The sequence below is a fragment of the Psammomys obesus genome, unplaced genomic scaffold (assembly GCF_907164565.1).
Source record: "Psammomys obesus unplaced genomic scaffold, mPsaObe1.curated_primary_1811, whole genome shotgun sequence".
In the NCBI taxonomy this organism is placed as follows: Eukaryota; Metazoa; Chordata; class Mammalia; order Rodentia; family Muridae; genus Psammomys; species Psammomys obesus.
This window is the reverse complement of record NW_026585504.1, coordinates 826,583-843,590: the sequence shown is the minus strand read 5'-3', so window position 1 is coordinate 843,590 and position 17,008 is coordinate 826,583. Positions and strand designations below refer to the sequence as shown.

At 43.9% G+C, this 17,008-nt stretch overlaps 1 protein-coding gene across 12 annotated transcripts in view; it reads left to right on the top strand.

Moving 5' to 3' along the window:
• The window catches only part of LOC129674066 (1-phosphatidylinositol 4,5-bisphosphate phosphodiesterase beta-4), a 382,363-nt gene that overhangs the window by 330,496 nt on the left and 34,859 nt on the right, over positions 1 to 17,008 (top strand). For all 12 annotated transcript variants that reach the window (XM_055604042.1, XM_055604240.1, XM_055604786.1 and 9 more), the window contains 6 exons: positions 915 to 1,079; positions 5,551 to 5,755; positions 8,968 to 9,056; positions 10,868 to 11,018; positions 15,552 to 15,601; positions 15,781 to 15,846. In XM_055604042.1, the coding sequence (XP_055460017.1) occupies positions 915 to 1,079; positions 5,551 to 5,755; positions 8,968 to 9,056; positions 10,868 to 11,018; positions 15,552 to 15,601; positions 15,781 to 15,846 (726 nt within the window). The remainder of the gene's footprint in view (positions 1 to 914; positions 1,080 to 5,550; positions 5,756 to 8,967; positions 9,057 to 10,867; positions 11,019 to 15,551; positions 15,602 to 15,780; positions 15,847 to 17,008) is intronic.

Sequence of the window (17,008 nt, the reverse complement as noted above, 5' to 3'; positions counted from 1 at the left end):
GTGGGGCACAATTTCCTCGCAAGATATTTTTCTGCATATTTCCTTTCTGTTTTCAAGACATATTGAAAAGGTATTACATTTGTAACTTCTGCCTAGAAAATTACTCTTTGCTTCCAAAAAGTAGTTACTCAAAAAAATGCTTTGCTTTAATGTAGAAAATTCCAAAGAAAATGTCAAATATTTATCCTAATTGAAATTCTGCAACAAAAGTTTTCCTTTTTGTCTTTTTTTAAATTAATTTTTTTTTCTTCATAATTTATTCATTATACATCCCGATTAAAGCCCCTCCCTCAACTCCTCCCAGTCCCACCCTCCCTTCCCCTCTCCCCCATTCCATTTCCTCTAGTCCACTGAGAGGGGGAGTTCTCCTCTCCTGCCATCTGCCCAGAGTTTGTTAATTCTCATCAGGACTGCTTGGATCCTCTTCCTCCATGGCCTAGTAAGGCCACATCACCAGGGAAGTGGTCAAAGAGCAGTCAACTGAGTTCATGCTAGAGGCAGCCCCTGCTCCCCTCACTCAGAGAGCTGTGGAGACTGAGCTGCCGGTGTCGGTCCTCTCATGCATGGTCCTCCATCGGTGCATCAGTCTCTGCAGGACCCCTGGGCTCAGATCTTTTAGCTTTGTTGGTCTCCTTGTGGGGCTCCTGTCCCCTCCATGTCCCTCATTCCCATCCTTCTCTTCCTTGGTAAGACTCCCTACGCTCTGCCCAAAGTTTGGCCATGAGTCTCAGCAGCTGCTTTGATCCCCTGTTGGGTCAATCCTTTCAGAGGACCCTCTATAGTAGGCTCCCATCCTGTTTTCAGACAGTCCTGATGAGACCTGATAGGCTAGGGTCAAAAGTTTGCATTACACCTTGCCACCAGCACTCACACAGAGGCCACTGTTGACCCACGCTGTGTCTGTGTTACTGCAGGTTATTTCAGGGCAGTTCCTGTCAGATAAGAAGATCGGCACCTACGTGGAGGTGGATATGTATGGGTTGCCGACCGACACCATACGGAAGGAGTTCCGAACCCGCATGGTCATGAACAATGGACTCAACCCAGTTTACAATGAAGAATCATTCGTGTTTCGGAAGGTGAGACATTAGCAGCCTGTCCCTGTTACAGAGTAGCTAGGGGCTGGTTCTCCGAGTGGAGCCAATGAGGTATGCCGTTCACCACACCGACTTCGCATCTAAAAGGTAACGTCTGTCGGTGTCACATGATTGTGCTTAACAAGCTGGCTCCAGCTTCCGCCCCTTCCTCGGCCCCCTCCAGTCATGTAGAACACACCTCCAGGTCGTGGGCCTCTTTAGATATGTTCTTGCTCATGGCCACCGTCATGGATTAAAGGGTTTTTGTTCTCTTCCCAAGTTCAGGGGTCGGGTGAACAGGTAAACTGAAGTCAGTGCTGTGGCGCAGGTGGGTCCCACGTTCAGAAGCCAGGCGCCAGTGCTAAACAGTATTCCTTGCATCATCAGTGTTCAGGCCTCAGTGTTCCCTCCCAGTACCATCTGCCGGGTCCACGGAGCAAGCGGATACCCTCTCTCATCGCAACCTCTCATCTCTTCAGTTGAAGATGCTTTGAGAAATCCGCACATAGACAGGTCTCTGCAGACTGCCGTTTATTTCCCTTGCCTGCTCTGCTGTCAGGCAAAAATGTTTTCTTGCTTCTTTGGACACTGATATTTCAGGTGCTGCTGCTTCATCCATTTGTCATGAAACAAAGAGATTTGGCTTCTGATCTTTCCTAAAAAAAAAAAAAAAAAAAAAAAAAAAAAAAAAAAAATAGGCAGTATTTGTTTCAGTATAGAATAACTGGCTGAGAGATACCAGGCTAATGAAACAGGTCGCTGTGAGCTGAGGCTCCCCCGTGGTAAGGATACTGTTGTTACTTGTGCCTCCACTGTCATTTCACGCCTGTCACAGCGCAGTGTAGTATGTTATGTTTTGCTATGTTATGTTATGTTATGTTATGTTATGTTATGTTATGTTATGTTATGTTATGTTTTGTTATGTTATGTTATGTTTTATGTTATGTTGTATTGTGTTGTGTTATGTTATGTTATGTTTTATGTTATGATATGTTATGTTTTATGCTATGATATGTTGTGTTGTGTTATGTTATGATATGTTATGTTATGCCTTTTTTTTTCTCCCTTAGATTTTTTCAGTTGTCGCTACAAAAAACTATCCTTTGGCGTGATGAATATTTCCCACGCACATTTGTTGGAAGTTGATCATTTTCTCAGCCATATCCTCTTTTGATAAGCACATCTCCAACTTTATAAAAAAGTTTTAAGATTTCAACACGGGCTGTTACTTCAGGACATCTTCACACAAACATACAACGCACAGTGAGCACATGCCACCCGCCACGTTCCCCTCTGCTCTCCCACCTCGCCCGCTCCCCGCTCACCTTTGTTTCCCCAGCCAACTCCACTTCTCCTCTACACACACCCGGCATGATCCTCTGCATCTGTCGCAGCCTAGGCGCCGCGTGTGAGAAACGGCCGACCACACTTGCCTGACCCGCACTGAGTTCTCTCACTTAATGTGATTACCACCGGTTGCATCATGTCTCAAGAACAACATGGTTTTCTCTTTGTGTCTGAGAAAGACTCCGTGGTGTACCCTGCCACACTTTCTTTCTCCGTCCTCCATATTTGGACACCTGGGGGTTGTAGGTCAGCTGTGGTGGACCAGTGCTGCACTGGGCACTGACGTGCACACACCTCTGTGGTATACTCACTCAGACCCTAAGTGAGGTGCTCAGTCCTCATTCAGAAGGCAAATGCGATAGACTTCAGAAGCTGGAGAAGACAGGGAACAGGAGGGAGCCTACCACAGAGGGCCTCTGAATGACTTTACTGATCGAGATATAGAAGCAGAGGCTGAGACTCAGCCAAACTTTGGGCAGATTGCATAGAATTTTATGAAAGAAGGGGGAGATAGAAAGACCTGGAGGGAACAGGAACTCCAAAAGACCAACAGAGCCAAAACAAACAAACAAACAAACAAACAAAAAACCAGAGCCCTGGGGGCTCTGCAAAGACTGATACTCCAGCCTAGGACCATGCATGGAGATACCCTAGACCCCCTGCTCAGATGTAGCCCATGGCAGCTCAGTGTCCAAGTGGGCTTCCTAGTAAGGGGAACAGGGACTGTCTCTGGCATGAACTCAGTGGCTGGCTCTTTGATCACCTCCCCCTGGGGGAGAGGGGGAGCAGCCTTGCCAGTTCACAGAGAAAGACAATGCAGCCAGTCCTTATGAGACCTGATAAGCTAGGTCTCAGAGGGAAGGGGAGGAGGGGTGAGGGTGTCAGACCACCTGGAACTGCTTACAGACAGTTGTGAGCTACCATGTGGGTGCTGGGAGTTGAACCCTGGTGCCCTGAAAAAGCAGGCAGTGCTCTTAAGCACTGAACCATCGCTCCAGCCCCAGAAGGGGAGGAGGACCTCCCCTATCAATGGACTATAGGAGGGGCATAGGAGGAGAAGAGGGAGAGAGGGAGGAACTGGGAGGAGATGAGGGAGGGGGCCACAGCCGGGATACAAAGTGAATAAATTGTAATAAATAATTAATTTTAAAATTTTTAAAAAGACACTAGGGTAAAGGCCAAGTGGTATGTCTAGGTCACATGATGCATAGTTTTAGTATTTTGAGGAACCTTCATACTGGTTTCTCTAGTGGCTGGACTAGTTTCCATTCAAACCAACACTGTACGAAAATCTCTTTTGTCCACATCTTTGTCAACATCTGTTGTCACTTGTTTTCTTAATGATAGATATTCTGATTGGGGTGAGATGGAACCTCAGTGTTGGTTAATTTGCATCTTCCTGATGACTTGTTCAAAATATTTTCGTGTGCTTCTTTGCCATTTTATCGCTCATTTTAAAATTATTTTCACCATACGTATATAAGTGTTTTGCTTGTGTGAATGTCTATGTATCATTTGCATGCCTGGTGTCCATGGAAGCCAGGATAGTCCTGGAACTACCAAATAATTTAACCTGGGTCCTCCGGAGGAGCAATCAGTGCTCACAACTGCTCAGCCAGCTCATCAACCCCCATATACATGCCACACTGATACTTGACTGCTCATTTCACTGAACCATTTATTGAGTTGGTTGCTTGATTTCTTGCTGTTTAGTTTTTTTCTCTTGTTCTTTGTGTATTCTAGATATCAATACTCTATCTAATTTACTGTTAGCAAAGATCTGAATGTACTTTCTTGTTTCCCTTGCAGTTCAGAAGCTTTTTAATCTCATGGCTCTCCTTTGTCAACTGTTGGCATTATTTCCCAAGCTAGTGGAGTTCTGTTTGGAAGCCCTTGCTGTGCCGCTATCATTTTCAGAGTTTCAGATCTTTCGCAAAGTTCTTTGTTTCATTTGGAACTGACTTTTATGCAGAGATGGGGATCTGGTTCATTCTTCTTCTTGTGTACACCCAGCTTTCCCAGACTTACTTGCTAATGAAACTACCATATCTTCATTGTATACTGTTGACATTTTTGTCAAAAACCAGGTGGCTATAGCAGAATGGATTTTTATCAGGATCCTCGACTCTGTTCTATTGCTCTACATGTGTAATTTTGTACCAGTATTTTGCTGCTTTTGTTACTATGGCTCCATAATCACTATGGCTCGAAATCACAAATAGTGATGCCACCAGTATTATTCTTTTGCTCGGGACTGCTTTGGCATGCTGGCATCTTCTCTATTTCTCTGTAAAGGCTGAGATTTTTTTTTTCTATTTCTGTTACATTTGTTTCAAAATGCTTTGTTTTGTTTTGCTTTTGAAGCAATTGTGAATGTGGTTATTTCATTGATTTCTTCATTGTTTGTCTTTGCTATAGATAAAAGCTACTGATTGTGTGTGTGTGTACATGTGTGCGTGTGTGTTTTAATTTTATACCCTTTATTTTGCTAGTTAGTTCATCAGATCTAACTATTTTTTTCCCTTGGTATAGTGTTAGGGTCTCTCATATATAGAATCATTTAGTCTACAAATTAGAATACTTTGACTTCTTCCTTTCTGCTACCTAACATCCCAAAATGTGTCAGAAGTTTAGGGTGTAAGAAACACAGAGTAGGAAGTTTAGTGCATAAATTGTCTTTTATCCATGAAGTGTTTCCTTAGAAACATTCTTTATGTCTTTAAAAACAAGCAGAGCTAAATGCTACAAGCAGCCCAGGTGACAGACTGACTCAGGATTGCAGTCAAGAGGCCCAATTCAGGCTCCAATATCTAAAATAAGAAACGTCATTCAGTTTTTCAGGTCTTCCATTTTTATGTTGTTTAGAGATGGGGGAAAATGACAAGAATTGGAGCTGCAGTCTTTAACATCTATCCTACTCTGTTTGACAAGATGACTTCTAGGAAATCTTTACCCATTGCCTTCTTGGTTCTTGGCCACCGATCTTATGCTGTATACTTTAGGAATGCAAATGGTTCATTGGTTTGTTTTCATCATTAATGGTATTGGTTTGGTTCAGATCCTGGGGATCATGTTTCTGGGAAGCCTTATTACAAAAATCAGTGAAATGCCCTTTTTGTGATTGCAGGTGATCCTGCCTGACCTGGCTGTCCTGAGAATTGCAGTGTACGATGACAACAACAAGCTGATTGGCCAGAGGATCCTTCCTTTGGATGGCCTCCAAGCAGGCTACCGACACATCTCCCTAAGAAATGAGGGAAACAAGCCATTATCACTGCCAACAGTTTTCTGCAATATTGTTCTTAAAACATATGTGCCTGATGGATTTGGAGGTAAGATAAACATCTGGATACAGATTACAGTGCAGATAAGGTCCTAAATTATAAGACTGTGAATCATTTTGCCCATTCCTGAAAACAACAAAAATGACTTTGTGTTTTCCTGCCTGTGCTGTGAACCCCAGTGGTTTTAAGGAAAGCATGCAACATTTCATTAGGTCTTATTTTCAAAGTACCATAATTTTGTATTATTTAACATTCTACAAATGCTTTCTGAAGATAGTACTATAGTGTCAGTCAAGGCAAGAAAAATAATTATAAGAAACTAAATCTTACCAGATATTATCACTGAAAGATTTGTTGAAGTCGGTTACCAATATGCCTGAATTTTCTTCCCAAATTTGCATAAAAATATCTTGAGAAGTCTCCTTTACTAAGAGAATCAATATTAGGAATCCATGCTAAGCCATGCCATGAGATTCTACTTACACCTAGACAGTGGACTCTGTGGCCCCAAATAAGCTGGTAACATGTAAGAAACGTCTTCGTAGCGTCAGCATCTTTGGACTCTGTGGCCCCAAATAAGCTGGTAACGTGTAAGAAATGTCTTCGTAGCGTCAGCATCTTTGGGCACAGGGAACAGTGCAGGCGTGTGGCTGCATCACGTTAGCCAGGGGTTCAAGTCCGCCCGCGGCCGGTGGGAATCTTAATAGAGCCATTCCCTCGATTCTTCACCAGGAAAGCCAAGGTAATCTGACTCTTTCTCTCTAAGCATTCTGGGAAAGTTCTCATCTGAATAGTACACGAGCTAACTCCACAAGGCTCAAAACTGTGGGTGTTCGTGATGCTAGATAGTTGTGGCCCTGTTAAACCTACTACTTTAGAGATCGAGACGGATGGTTTACAAAAGGACACTGTCCAGCCAACCTATCCGTTGCCAGGCCCTCTGCTCAAATGAAAGACCCTGGCTCAATATATGAAGGGGCGAGTGACTGAGGAAATATCCTCTGTCAACCTCTGCCCTCTCTGCACACACGCAGACATGTGCCTGCACATAGAGACATCCACCCTCACACACCCGAATGTCTGAGCACGTGGGTATGTGTCCACTGATAGGATGAAGTTCCTGTACCATCCTGGAGTACATTATTTATTGCAGAAAGGCTGTGTGGTTTGTTGTTCTTGCTAAGGCACGCTTCTCTGCTGAACAGCTTTTGTGCAGCTAACCTTCAATTTTAATGATGTGGTTACAGGTTCAAAAAATAAACTAAGCCAGGAACATTTCAATCAGAGTAGATAGGAATTATTCCTGCCTTTGTACCCTTTGCTTGCCACAAAAAAGGAAGCAATTAGAGCCTGCAACATGCTCTAATAGACATAGGAACCCATCAAGTAGCCGGGGCAGGGCCATGAGGCTAGGTAAGTGAGTTAAAGAAAGAGGCAGGCGTCTGTAAGGTGTGTTTCAAGGCGGCGGTCCAGGCCACGTTCCAGAACTACCAGTAGCACAGGCACAGGGTGGACCAAAATAAGAATCTTTTTCCGTGTTTGCGTTATAAAGCAGGGAACATAAAGGCTGTGGCGATGGCTCACGGGATGCATGCGAGAACCTGAGTTCAGGTCTCAGCATCCTCATAATGAGTTGGGCCACAGATGCTCCTGTAACTCTCTGTGGAGGGTTTGGGGTAGGGGATCACCAGGGAATGTGGGCCACCGTCCCAGCTTACCCCACAGGAATACGGTCGAGAATGAGGCAGCAGTACACTGCCTTTCCAGTGGCCTTAGGACGAATATAGAGATGCCTGCACTCAGGAGCATACACCACACACACACACACACACACACACACACACACACACACACACGGACTCGGAAATTGTAATCAATATTTACTACATTAAGGAAAGCCTCTCACAAACCCTTTCTCATCTCTTTCTAAAGAAGTTTAAAGTTTTTGTTGGTTGAGTTTATTCCTGGATATTTTATATTTTCATGAGGTGATTTTGAAGGGGCGAGTGTCCATGATCCTCTTATCAATTCCTTATTGATGTATAGAAAAGCTCTTGATTTGTGTAGGTTGATTCAGTATTCTGCCACATTTGCTGAATTTGTTTGTCATTTCCAGAACTTTTCTGACAGAGTTTTGGGGTCTCTAATATAATATCATAGAGGTGGTTTAATTTCTTTTCCTGTTTGTATCCCTTTAATTTCCTTTTCTTGCCTTGTTGCTTCAGTCAGCACTTTAAGGGCAGTGTTGGGAAGGAGTGGGGATGGTGGGCAGCCTGGTCTTCCTGAGCTCAGTGGGATTGCGTCAAGCTTTTCTCCATTCAGGGTGACGTCAGCTGTGGCTTTCTCAGATACAGCTTTGTTATGTTGACGTATGTTCCATCTAGCATTTTCTAAGGTTTTTATCATGAAGCTATCTTAGATTTTGCCAAAGGCCTTTATTTGCATCTATTGAGATTATCGTGTGGTCTTTGTCTTTAAGTCTACTTATGTAGTTATTACATTTGTTGACTTGCATATGTTTAGTGATCCCTGCATTTCAGGATTAAGCCAGCTTGATTGTGGTGGGTAATCTTTTCATGAATGTCTGTATTCTGTTTGCAAGCATCTAATGGAACTTTTTTGACTCTATGTTCATGGGGGATATTGGCGTGTATTTTTCTTTTTTATTGTGTCTTTACCTGGGTATGGGCATTAGGGTATTAGGTATTAGAATGATGCTGGCTCAGGTTGTACTTTCCATGTCCAGGTTGTATTTTTAATTTCCTTATGTTCACCAATGCATCGAGTTTACCAGTAACCATGCAGGGAAGGCCATAGCAGCCCTAACCTATGGACAAAGAAACTGAGCCGAGCACTTTAATCAACTTGCTCAATTTAAACAAATGAATGAGTCAACAACCCCTGGAAGCTAGCCACGGTGACTCATACCTGTGACTCCAACACTTGGGGGACTGAGTTCAGGGGATCGGTGCAGGTCAAGACTAGCCTGAGCTACAGAACGAGACCCTGCTTCCAAAAACAAAAATCAAAATCAGAACCTGTAGCAATTCACTCTGATAGTCCTGACACTCTGTCCTCAATATTTGAGGAAAAAGAGAAAGTCGTCCAGATGTTGTATTTTGTTTGCAAGTATCTCGTTTTTCCTTATTCTTATCATCTATAACTAACTGCATTTCACAGCCACATCTTTAGAATTTAGCTGCATTTTCCTGGCATGTTCATTTAAACAGAACACTGATAGTTCATTGATTGTTTTTCAGATATTGTGGATGCTTTATCCGATCCAAAGAAATTTCTTTCAATCACAGAAAAGAGAGCAGACCAAATGAGAGCTATGGGCATTGAAACTGTAAGTAGAAACTGTGGGTGAAAGACAGTCCACTTGGGGGAGTTGATTTCCAAAACCAAGGTTATCAATTCAATAACAATTTGGAGGGTCTACAAAAATGTTGCACGCTTTATGAAATGTGGCTACATCAGAAAGAGCCTCTTAGTCACCAGAGAGACATCTGGAGATATCTGTTACATAGTAAATGAAATAGGAAGTATCAGTTAGATATTATAAACCAGGATGTTTTGTAACACTGAAATGCCAAATAACTGAGTTAGGTGAGTTAATGAAAGTGACATTTATTACTAGATAGTAATTTCTTTATCCTTGCATCTCATCTTTCCCTCTGTCCATCTGTTTCACTGTTGTAAGTATTCCTTTGCTAGATTCCTCTAGTTGGAGCACAATCAGCCAATCTCTAGCAGCTAGAAAATGCATGTCTTGAAAAGGAGTTGAGTTGTCTTTCCTTGGCTGGATCTTTTCTGCCTGTCACAAGGAAGCCACACAGTCTTATTCTCCTTGGGCAAAAAGGCTTTCTTTTTTTAATTTTAATTTTTATTAATTACAATTTATTCACTTTTATCCCCCATAGCTCCCTCTCTCCTCCTCTCCTAACCCCACTCTCCCTCCTCCTTCTCCATCCATGCCACTCCCCCAGTCCACTGATAGGGGAGGTCTTCCTCCCCTTCCTTCTGATCCTAGTCTATCAGGTCTCATCAGGAGTGGCTGCATTGTCTTCCTCTGTGGCCTGGTAAGGCTGCTCCCCCCTCAGGGGGAGGTGACCAAAGAGCAGGCCAATCAGTTCATGTCAGAGACAGTCCCTGTTCTCATTACTATGGAACCCACTTGCACACTGAACTGCAATGGGCTACATCTGTGCAGGGGTTCTAGGTTATCTGGGTCCTTGGTTGGAGTATCAGTCTCAGAAAAGACCTCTGGGCCCAGATATTTTGGTTCTGTTGCTCTCCTTGTGGAGCTCCTGTCCTCTCCAGGTCTTACTATTTCCCACTTCTATCATAAGATTCCCTGCACTCTACCCAAAGGTTGGCCATAAGTCTCAGTATCTGCTTTGATACCCTGCAGGGCAGAGCTTTTCAGAGGCTCTCTGTGGCAGGCTCCTGACTTGCTCCCTGTTTTCTCCTTCTTCTGATGTCCACCCACTTTGCCTTTCTGAATGGGGATTGAGCCTTTTAGCCAGAGTCCTCCTTCCTGATTAGCTTCTTTAGGTGTACAGACTTTTGTTTGTTTATCCTATATTATATGTCTAATATCCACTTATGAGTGAGTATATACCATGTATGTCTTTCTGCTTCTGGGATACCTCACTCAGTATGATATTTTCCAGTTCTCACCATTTATCTGAAAATTTCATGATTTCCGTGTTTTTTATTGCTGAGTAATATTCCATTGTGTAGATGTACCACAATTTCTGTATCTATTCCTCAGTTGAGGGGCATCTGGGTTGTTTCCAGCTTCTGGTTATTACAAATAAAGCTGCTACAAACGTGGTTGAGCACGTGTCCTTGTTCTGTACTTTAGCATCTTTTGGATATATGAATAAGGCTTTCTTATTTTGTTTCATTTGAGACAAAGTCACACTCTGTAGCTTGGCTGACCTGGAACTCACCATGTAGACCAGGCTGGCCTTGAACTCATAAAAACCCACCTGCCTCTAACTGCTGAGTGCCGGGATTAAAAGTATGCTCCACTAAGCTCGGCTTCAGGTAAAGATCTTTAAAGAACACTGGAAAGCTGAGGGATTTCTCAGTAAAGTAAACAATGCTTCTGGTGGCTTGCATTCCAGTTACTGGGCATGTTTTTTGTTGCAGAGTGACATAGCAGATGTGCCCAGCGACACTTCCAAAAATGACAAAAAAGGCAAGGCCAACCCAGCCAAAGCAAACGTGACCCCTCAGAGCAGCTCTGAGCTCAGACCAACCACCACGGCCGCCCTGGGCTCTGGCCAGGAAGCCAAGAAAGGTGAGCTGTAGTGTTAGGTTCCCTGTAGACAGTCTTCATGCAGGCACTTAGAATTGTCACTTTGCCAACCTCCACTGTGACAGGAGACTCAGAAGGAGACCTACTGGACAAGTTGTTGAGTTCCTTCCGGAGAGTTTAGTGGGGAATCAATGACTGTGTTTCATGGGCTGCATCCCGGCACCTCACCTGAACAGTGTGTTGTCCTTAGCTTTACAGTGTTTACTTTGATGGCCTTTATGGCCGGGGTAGAGGAGCCCTTGCTGCAACAGTGCTGGTAGCTAAGTCGCCCCTCCTCTGTCTTCCAGACACTAACAGGCAGGGGCCATATGAAGTAACAGACACAAATGCCATGGGTAATTTCTCCATGCATAGAGAGAGGCTTAACTGTCTATTTTTAAAACCATTAGATGGACATTCAAGGCCATTTTCAAGTTGTTTTCTGTCAATGAAACGACAGCTCATAGGAAGTGTCATCCTTCAGAATTGTATGAGCCTCTGCTGTTGGATAGCCTGTACATAGGGAAACATGTTCTGACCATTTGAAGTGGAATTCAGTGGAAGATGGCCAGGCATCTCTTCTAATTAATTGGAACCTATTTCATATTGGCAGATAAATATTTAAAATACCACTTTTGACCATAAATAGTTTACTGCATTCAGTCTGTTAATTTTAATAATTTTTTCTCCTAATGGTTTCTTAACATGTGTATCTCATGTTTACAAGTAAATTTAATGCCCATGGAACAATGAAATTAAGTCATTTGTACACACATACATACAGTGCTATTAAGGGAAGAAAAGATAATATTGCCCAACTGAAGCATCTTGGTGACTTAGCAAGAAACAAAGTGTACGCTGAACTTTTGCGAAACAAACTAGAAAATGAAGCCATACCAAAGAAGCCCAATTTGAACTGGCCCCTGCAGCTCTTTGCTCATCTCAGGAAAGAGCATGGTGTGAGGTAATGACCCAAGCTAAGACATTTCCTTTCCAGCGCGGGTCAGTGTTAGCACTGCGACTCCCACACAGACAGACAATGGAAAACGCAAGAGTTAACGTTATTTTCTAACCCACCAGCCCATAGGCACTGTAGTAATTATAGTATCAAGTAGCTCCTAAGACAGTGCAGCAAAACCAGCTTCCAAAGGCTCAACGTGCTCATAGCTCTACGTGGGCCTGTACTTGTGTTTATTGCTGCTTTACCTTGTTCCTCAACAAGATTACATTTGAAGCAACCAGGCAGCTGTCGGTTTAACTCTAATGGTTTCCCCCGGTTCATCAAAGGTAGGATTTACATGCTGTTTCTTCAGGAGACTTAGCAGCCTACTAGAAGCCACCACCATACCAGGTTCTACCAATAATAATGGTATGCCTGCGCACCTTTGGGGATGCACACGAGCAGGGAGGGTCAGGTCAGGCCCCACTGCAACAGTCAGCCCCGGTGTGTGCAATGAGGACTGACAGACAGAAGAGGAGAGGGCCCTCCAGGGAGGACTCGGATAAGATCCTCATTGAGCTGGACCTTAAACACAGGGCTGGCTCAACAAGAAGGAGATTGGTAGGAAAAGTAAGAGAAGGCAGATACCTGAAGGAAATGGGGAGTAGAAAGTAGAAGCAGCTCCCTTGCCTTGTCTGAAGAGAAGACCACTCTGAGAAGGCAGTGAAGGACTACCCTCACAGTGTCACCATCAAGGTTCATCACAAGGAGAGATGCTGCAACCATCAGCAACCCTGGTACTCGGGACTGTATTAAAATGCTCATGGTATTATGATTAGAGGGTCAACCAGAGGAAGAGTTAATACAGACAAACATACCATCATTACCATGTACCGGGAACCATGCTGGGAAAGGTCTGGCAGTCTTTCTTAGGAAATACATTGCTAATAAATGACGGAGTGGAGAGGGCAGCCTGGGGTAAGCTGAAGGTAATCATGAGAAAAGAACCAGGGCAGATGGATTTCGTAGTTTGGATATGGAGCTTAGAGAGAAAAGACAAAATTCAGGAGACTAGAGGGCCACACTCTACACGTGGATGGATGGCAGGAGCAATAGAGGAGTTGAGGAAGGGTAGCCTTGCTAAGGAAATGACTGTGGCTCCTGACAGCACTGAGTTTAAACTGGTGCTGATATGAACATGACAGGTAGCAGATCTGTTTAGGTGAGGTGGGGGGACAGAGAAGTGAGGAGCTAAGAGCCCTTGGACAGAAAGAATGACAGAGAAAAATGAAAATTAAGAACAGGGCTCTTACAATTTTAAAGAATTAGTTCTGAGAAAGAACTAGATTTTGAGAAAGAACTAGATTTAGAGAAGTCATGGCCATAGCACATCCGTACAAGCAGGGACGGCTGGCTGCGGAAGCCAGAAGCCTAGCTAGCAAACGTGATGACAGAAAGCATTAAATACGTGTTCTGATATCATGTGTAGCGAGCACTGAAGAGAGACAGATAGAGAAGGTGAGGGTGCAGAGGGATGCGACCCTCAGAAAGGTCAGCTGTGAAAACAGAGGAAGGAAGAGTTGAAACTGCATCCCTTTGCTGTGCGGCCATATAGCACTGACCAAACCTGCTGCCTTGTTTTCTTTGATGTTTTAAGAATAAGGGGTTAAGTATACTCTGGACCTAGCTAGTTTCTAGGTTAGGGTTTGAGAAAGCAAGTTGATCTATGGAGCTATATTGATAGTATCAAAAGCTTTATGTAAGAAGAGGGAGTGAGGGCAGGATTGGGAGAGGACTAGGGAGGGAACTACAGCTGGGATACAAAGTGAATAAATTGTAATTAAAAAGACTTTAAAAAGCTTTATGTAGTAGATCCACAATTAGCCAGAACCTTTGGAGCATAAGATGTGAAGCCTGGCCCACTGTCCTATCAGGCCAGCCAGCGGACATGTGCTCTCTGTCATGCTAGCCTGTTCAACATGGTAGCTACGTGCAGCAATGCAAAGCTTGAACGGTAAGTTCTTCATACACCACATATCAGATGTCCAATAGCTACAGGTCTCATACCTCACATAAAGCTGCCTCTATTGCTGTCAGATGTTCTACTGCACGCACTGCTCTCAGCATGTGTAATGGAAGCGATTCTTGTTCTGTAATTGTGAGGCTTCCCTGGCTACTTAGGGGAATTTTTACACACCATTTGTATATTTCTCCAACAATACAAAAATGTGACTGAGGAAGGTATGTCGTCTTCAGGCTCCTGCTTATCAAGATTTGGTTAAGATCAAAACAAGAAAAGAAAGTCTTGTTGGGGAGGACTAAGTCCCTAGGATTTGCTGGGTGTCTAAGGACCTAACAGAATTCTGAACCCTGTGTGCTCTTTCTAGAGAGTTAGCAGCCAAGAATAGGAAGGCTTTGGCATTGTAGCATTCACCTGCTGTTTATACTGCCAAAGCTCACTGTGCACTTTGAGGCCAGGACAGGGTTTGGGACACCATGCTCAAAATACCAGAAAATAGCCCTTTATACCTTTCTCATCCTACCCCAAAATATCATGGGTCCCTCCACTGATTCTCCCAGTCAAGATTTTTCTTCTACATTCACGGGACATGCAGATCTTAAAATGAATCAAACTTGAAAGCAAGAGCGTGGGACTCCATACCCATCTTACCTACATCACACCTGCTTGAGGGATTCCAAGAGAAATCAACTGTCATTGAGTCCACATTCATTTTATTTGCCTGTGATGAAAATCTGCAGTCCATCAGAGCCCATTAGTTATTCCTCTGCAATTGTGTTTGCCTTGACTACCGTGAGTCCAGCTAAGAGCTAGCAAGCGGGCTGAGTGTATTACTCAAAGTCCTCATGGCAGAATCCTTTAAACAGGGAGCCTAATTTCATTATTTCCTCTATGTTTAAGACATTGCCACACTCAGTAGCATATTGCTTAAAGACTAAAGCTACATTTGTCAAAAAGGAGCTTACAGATTTTTTGCTTTTTGATGATGGATGACTGAGTTAGGAATAGAGATGGAAGTCGGTTGACTGAAAACTGTGTTAACAACAGAGATGACAGCAGGTGCAACCGAGACTGTTGTGCCTGACCTCGTTGTGGGGTCGCTTAGTGCTAAGGCTGGCCGATTGGGAATTATAATTATTCCTCCACAATTGCCCTGAGTCCTGGGGAATTCTGCACTGAAATGTCTGGAAGGTGTTAGGAACCTCCTGTGTAGCTGACATGTGTGAAAGGTTTCTTCTCGCAGATAAAGCAATTCCGAAGCCATTTCCAGGAAGGCGCTCCGGAGGACCTGCCTGGGCCGCCTTTTCCCTGTGTCCTGTCCAAGGACTGTCTTAGGGCCTTCTTTTTTCTCTAACTTACATGTGCCTGAGTCATATGATGGTCAGGAAACAAGGACCCAAAACTGTACAATGGCCTAATTCTGTGCTTCATTATTAGCGGGTAAATGGTCCTGCCTGCGGCAGGCTCGCGGGCTGCTCTGGAAGCTTAGGTACAGCTTTAGAACGGCAGTTTATATTGTCTCTTACCCACTCTAATTTTCAATATACATATTGACATTTTTGTGCCTTTTTTTAAGGTATTGAACTTATCCCTCAAGTGAGGATAGAAGATTTAAAGCAAATGAAGGTAAAATATCTTGACTGCTTTTTGGATGTTCTTATAGTATGCACAGTGATTAAAAAAAAAAAAAAAAGGTTCTTTGTTTGCCACAAGGTATAATCATTATAACTACTTCTGGAGAAAGGATAGAAGGGAAGAAGGGGAGAGAGAGAGCTCATTCTGGATCCTCTTTTTTTCCCCTGCAGGCATACTTGAAGCATTTAAAGAAACAACAGAAGGAGTTAAACTCTTTAAAGAAGAAACACGCAAAGGTACTATGGTTTTTACATACATGGGTGCACCCTTCTCTGATTCTTTTGTATTTTACTTTAGCTCGCTGATGAGTACTGACACTTCTGTTTTGTGTCGTGTACAGCGAACCATTCATGGCCCATAATACTAGAAACTAACTCTGGCCAGCTGAACAGCAAGCATGACTCCCATCCTACCTCGCTAGTAACCTCTGGTGCCTTTTTCCCTGGTCACAGTCCAGTACTTTTTAAAACAGTGTATGTGGGGAGAGGCTAGCAGGAGCGCTGTATAAACCCTAACCAGTAACCTACTTCTGAAATTTCTATACTTTTCTTTTTATCCCTAAGAAGCCTCCCAGACAGAGATCAGAATAAATCTTAAGACATAGTTACAAATTTAAGAGAATAGCAGAAAGTGGCCTCAAGAATTCCCCAATGAGTTGAACAGGTTCTCATTTCTCAGTCAATATACTTCTTTCTGGTCTCTCTTGCAGAGGTGAGGTGGGGTCATCTAGAACTGATGGTGAGGTGGGTGCAGAGCTGAGGTGAGATGGACAGAGCTGAGGAGAGATGGGCAGAGCTGAGGAGAGATGGGCAGAGCTGAGGAGAGATGGGCAGAGCTGAGGAGAGATGGGCAGAGCTGAGGTGAGATGGACAGAGCTGAGGAGAGATGGGCAGAGCTGAGGTGGGGTGGGGCAGAGCTGAGGAGAGATGGGCAGAGCTGGGGAGAGATGGGCAGAGCTGGGGAGAGATGGGCAGAGCTGGGGAGAGATGGGCAGAGCTGAGGTGGGGTGGGAGATGCAGAACTTCTTTTCCCTCTTGAGAAGCCTTACGACTGCCTCTGCTGTCAGGATCCTGTGTGTCCTCTTCATGAAGGACATAGAGAGACCGAGAAGCTCCTTTTTTTGTCTGAAAAGACTTTGAAACTCTTTCGTGTAAACATTGCATATTTACGTCTTCCTGCTCTGCCCAGGCCTCATTCAGGCCGGTGCTTGCTGCTGGGAATGGGATAAACTTACTAACGTGCAGGTGGCCTGGCTGAGAAGCTGGTCATTTCTCTACGTTTGTTCTCGGAGAGGCCAGACCTTATCGTGGCCCTTGAGTGTTTCCTGTGCTGTTGAATTCATAGTTATGCTTGTGTAGTGACAGATCACTTCAAGGACTGTTACCAACTTTCATGAAT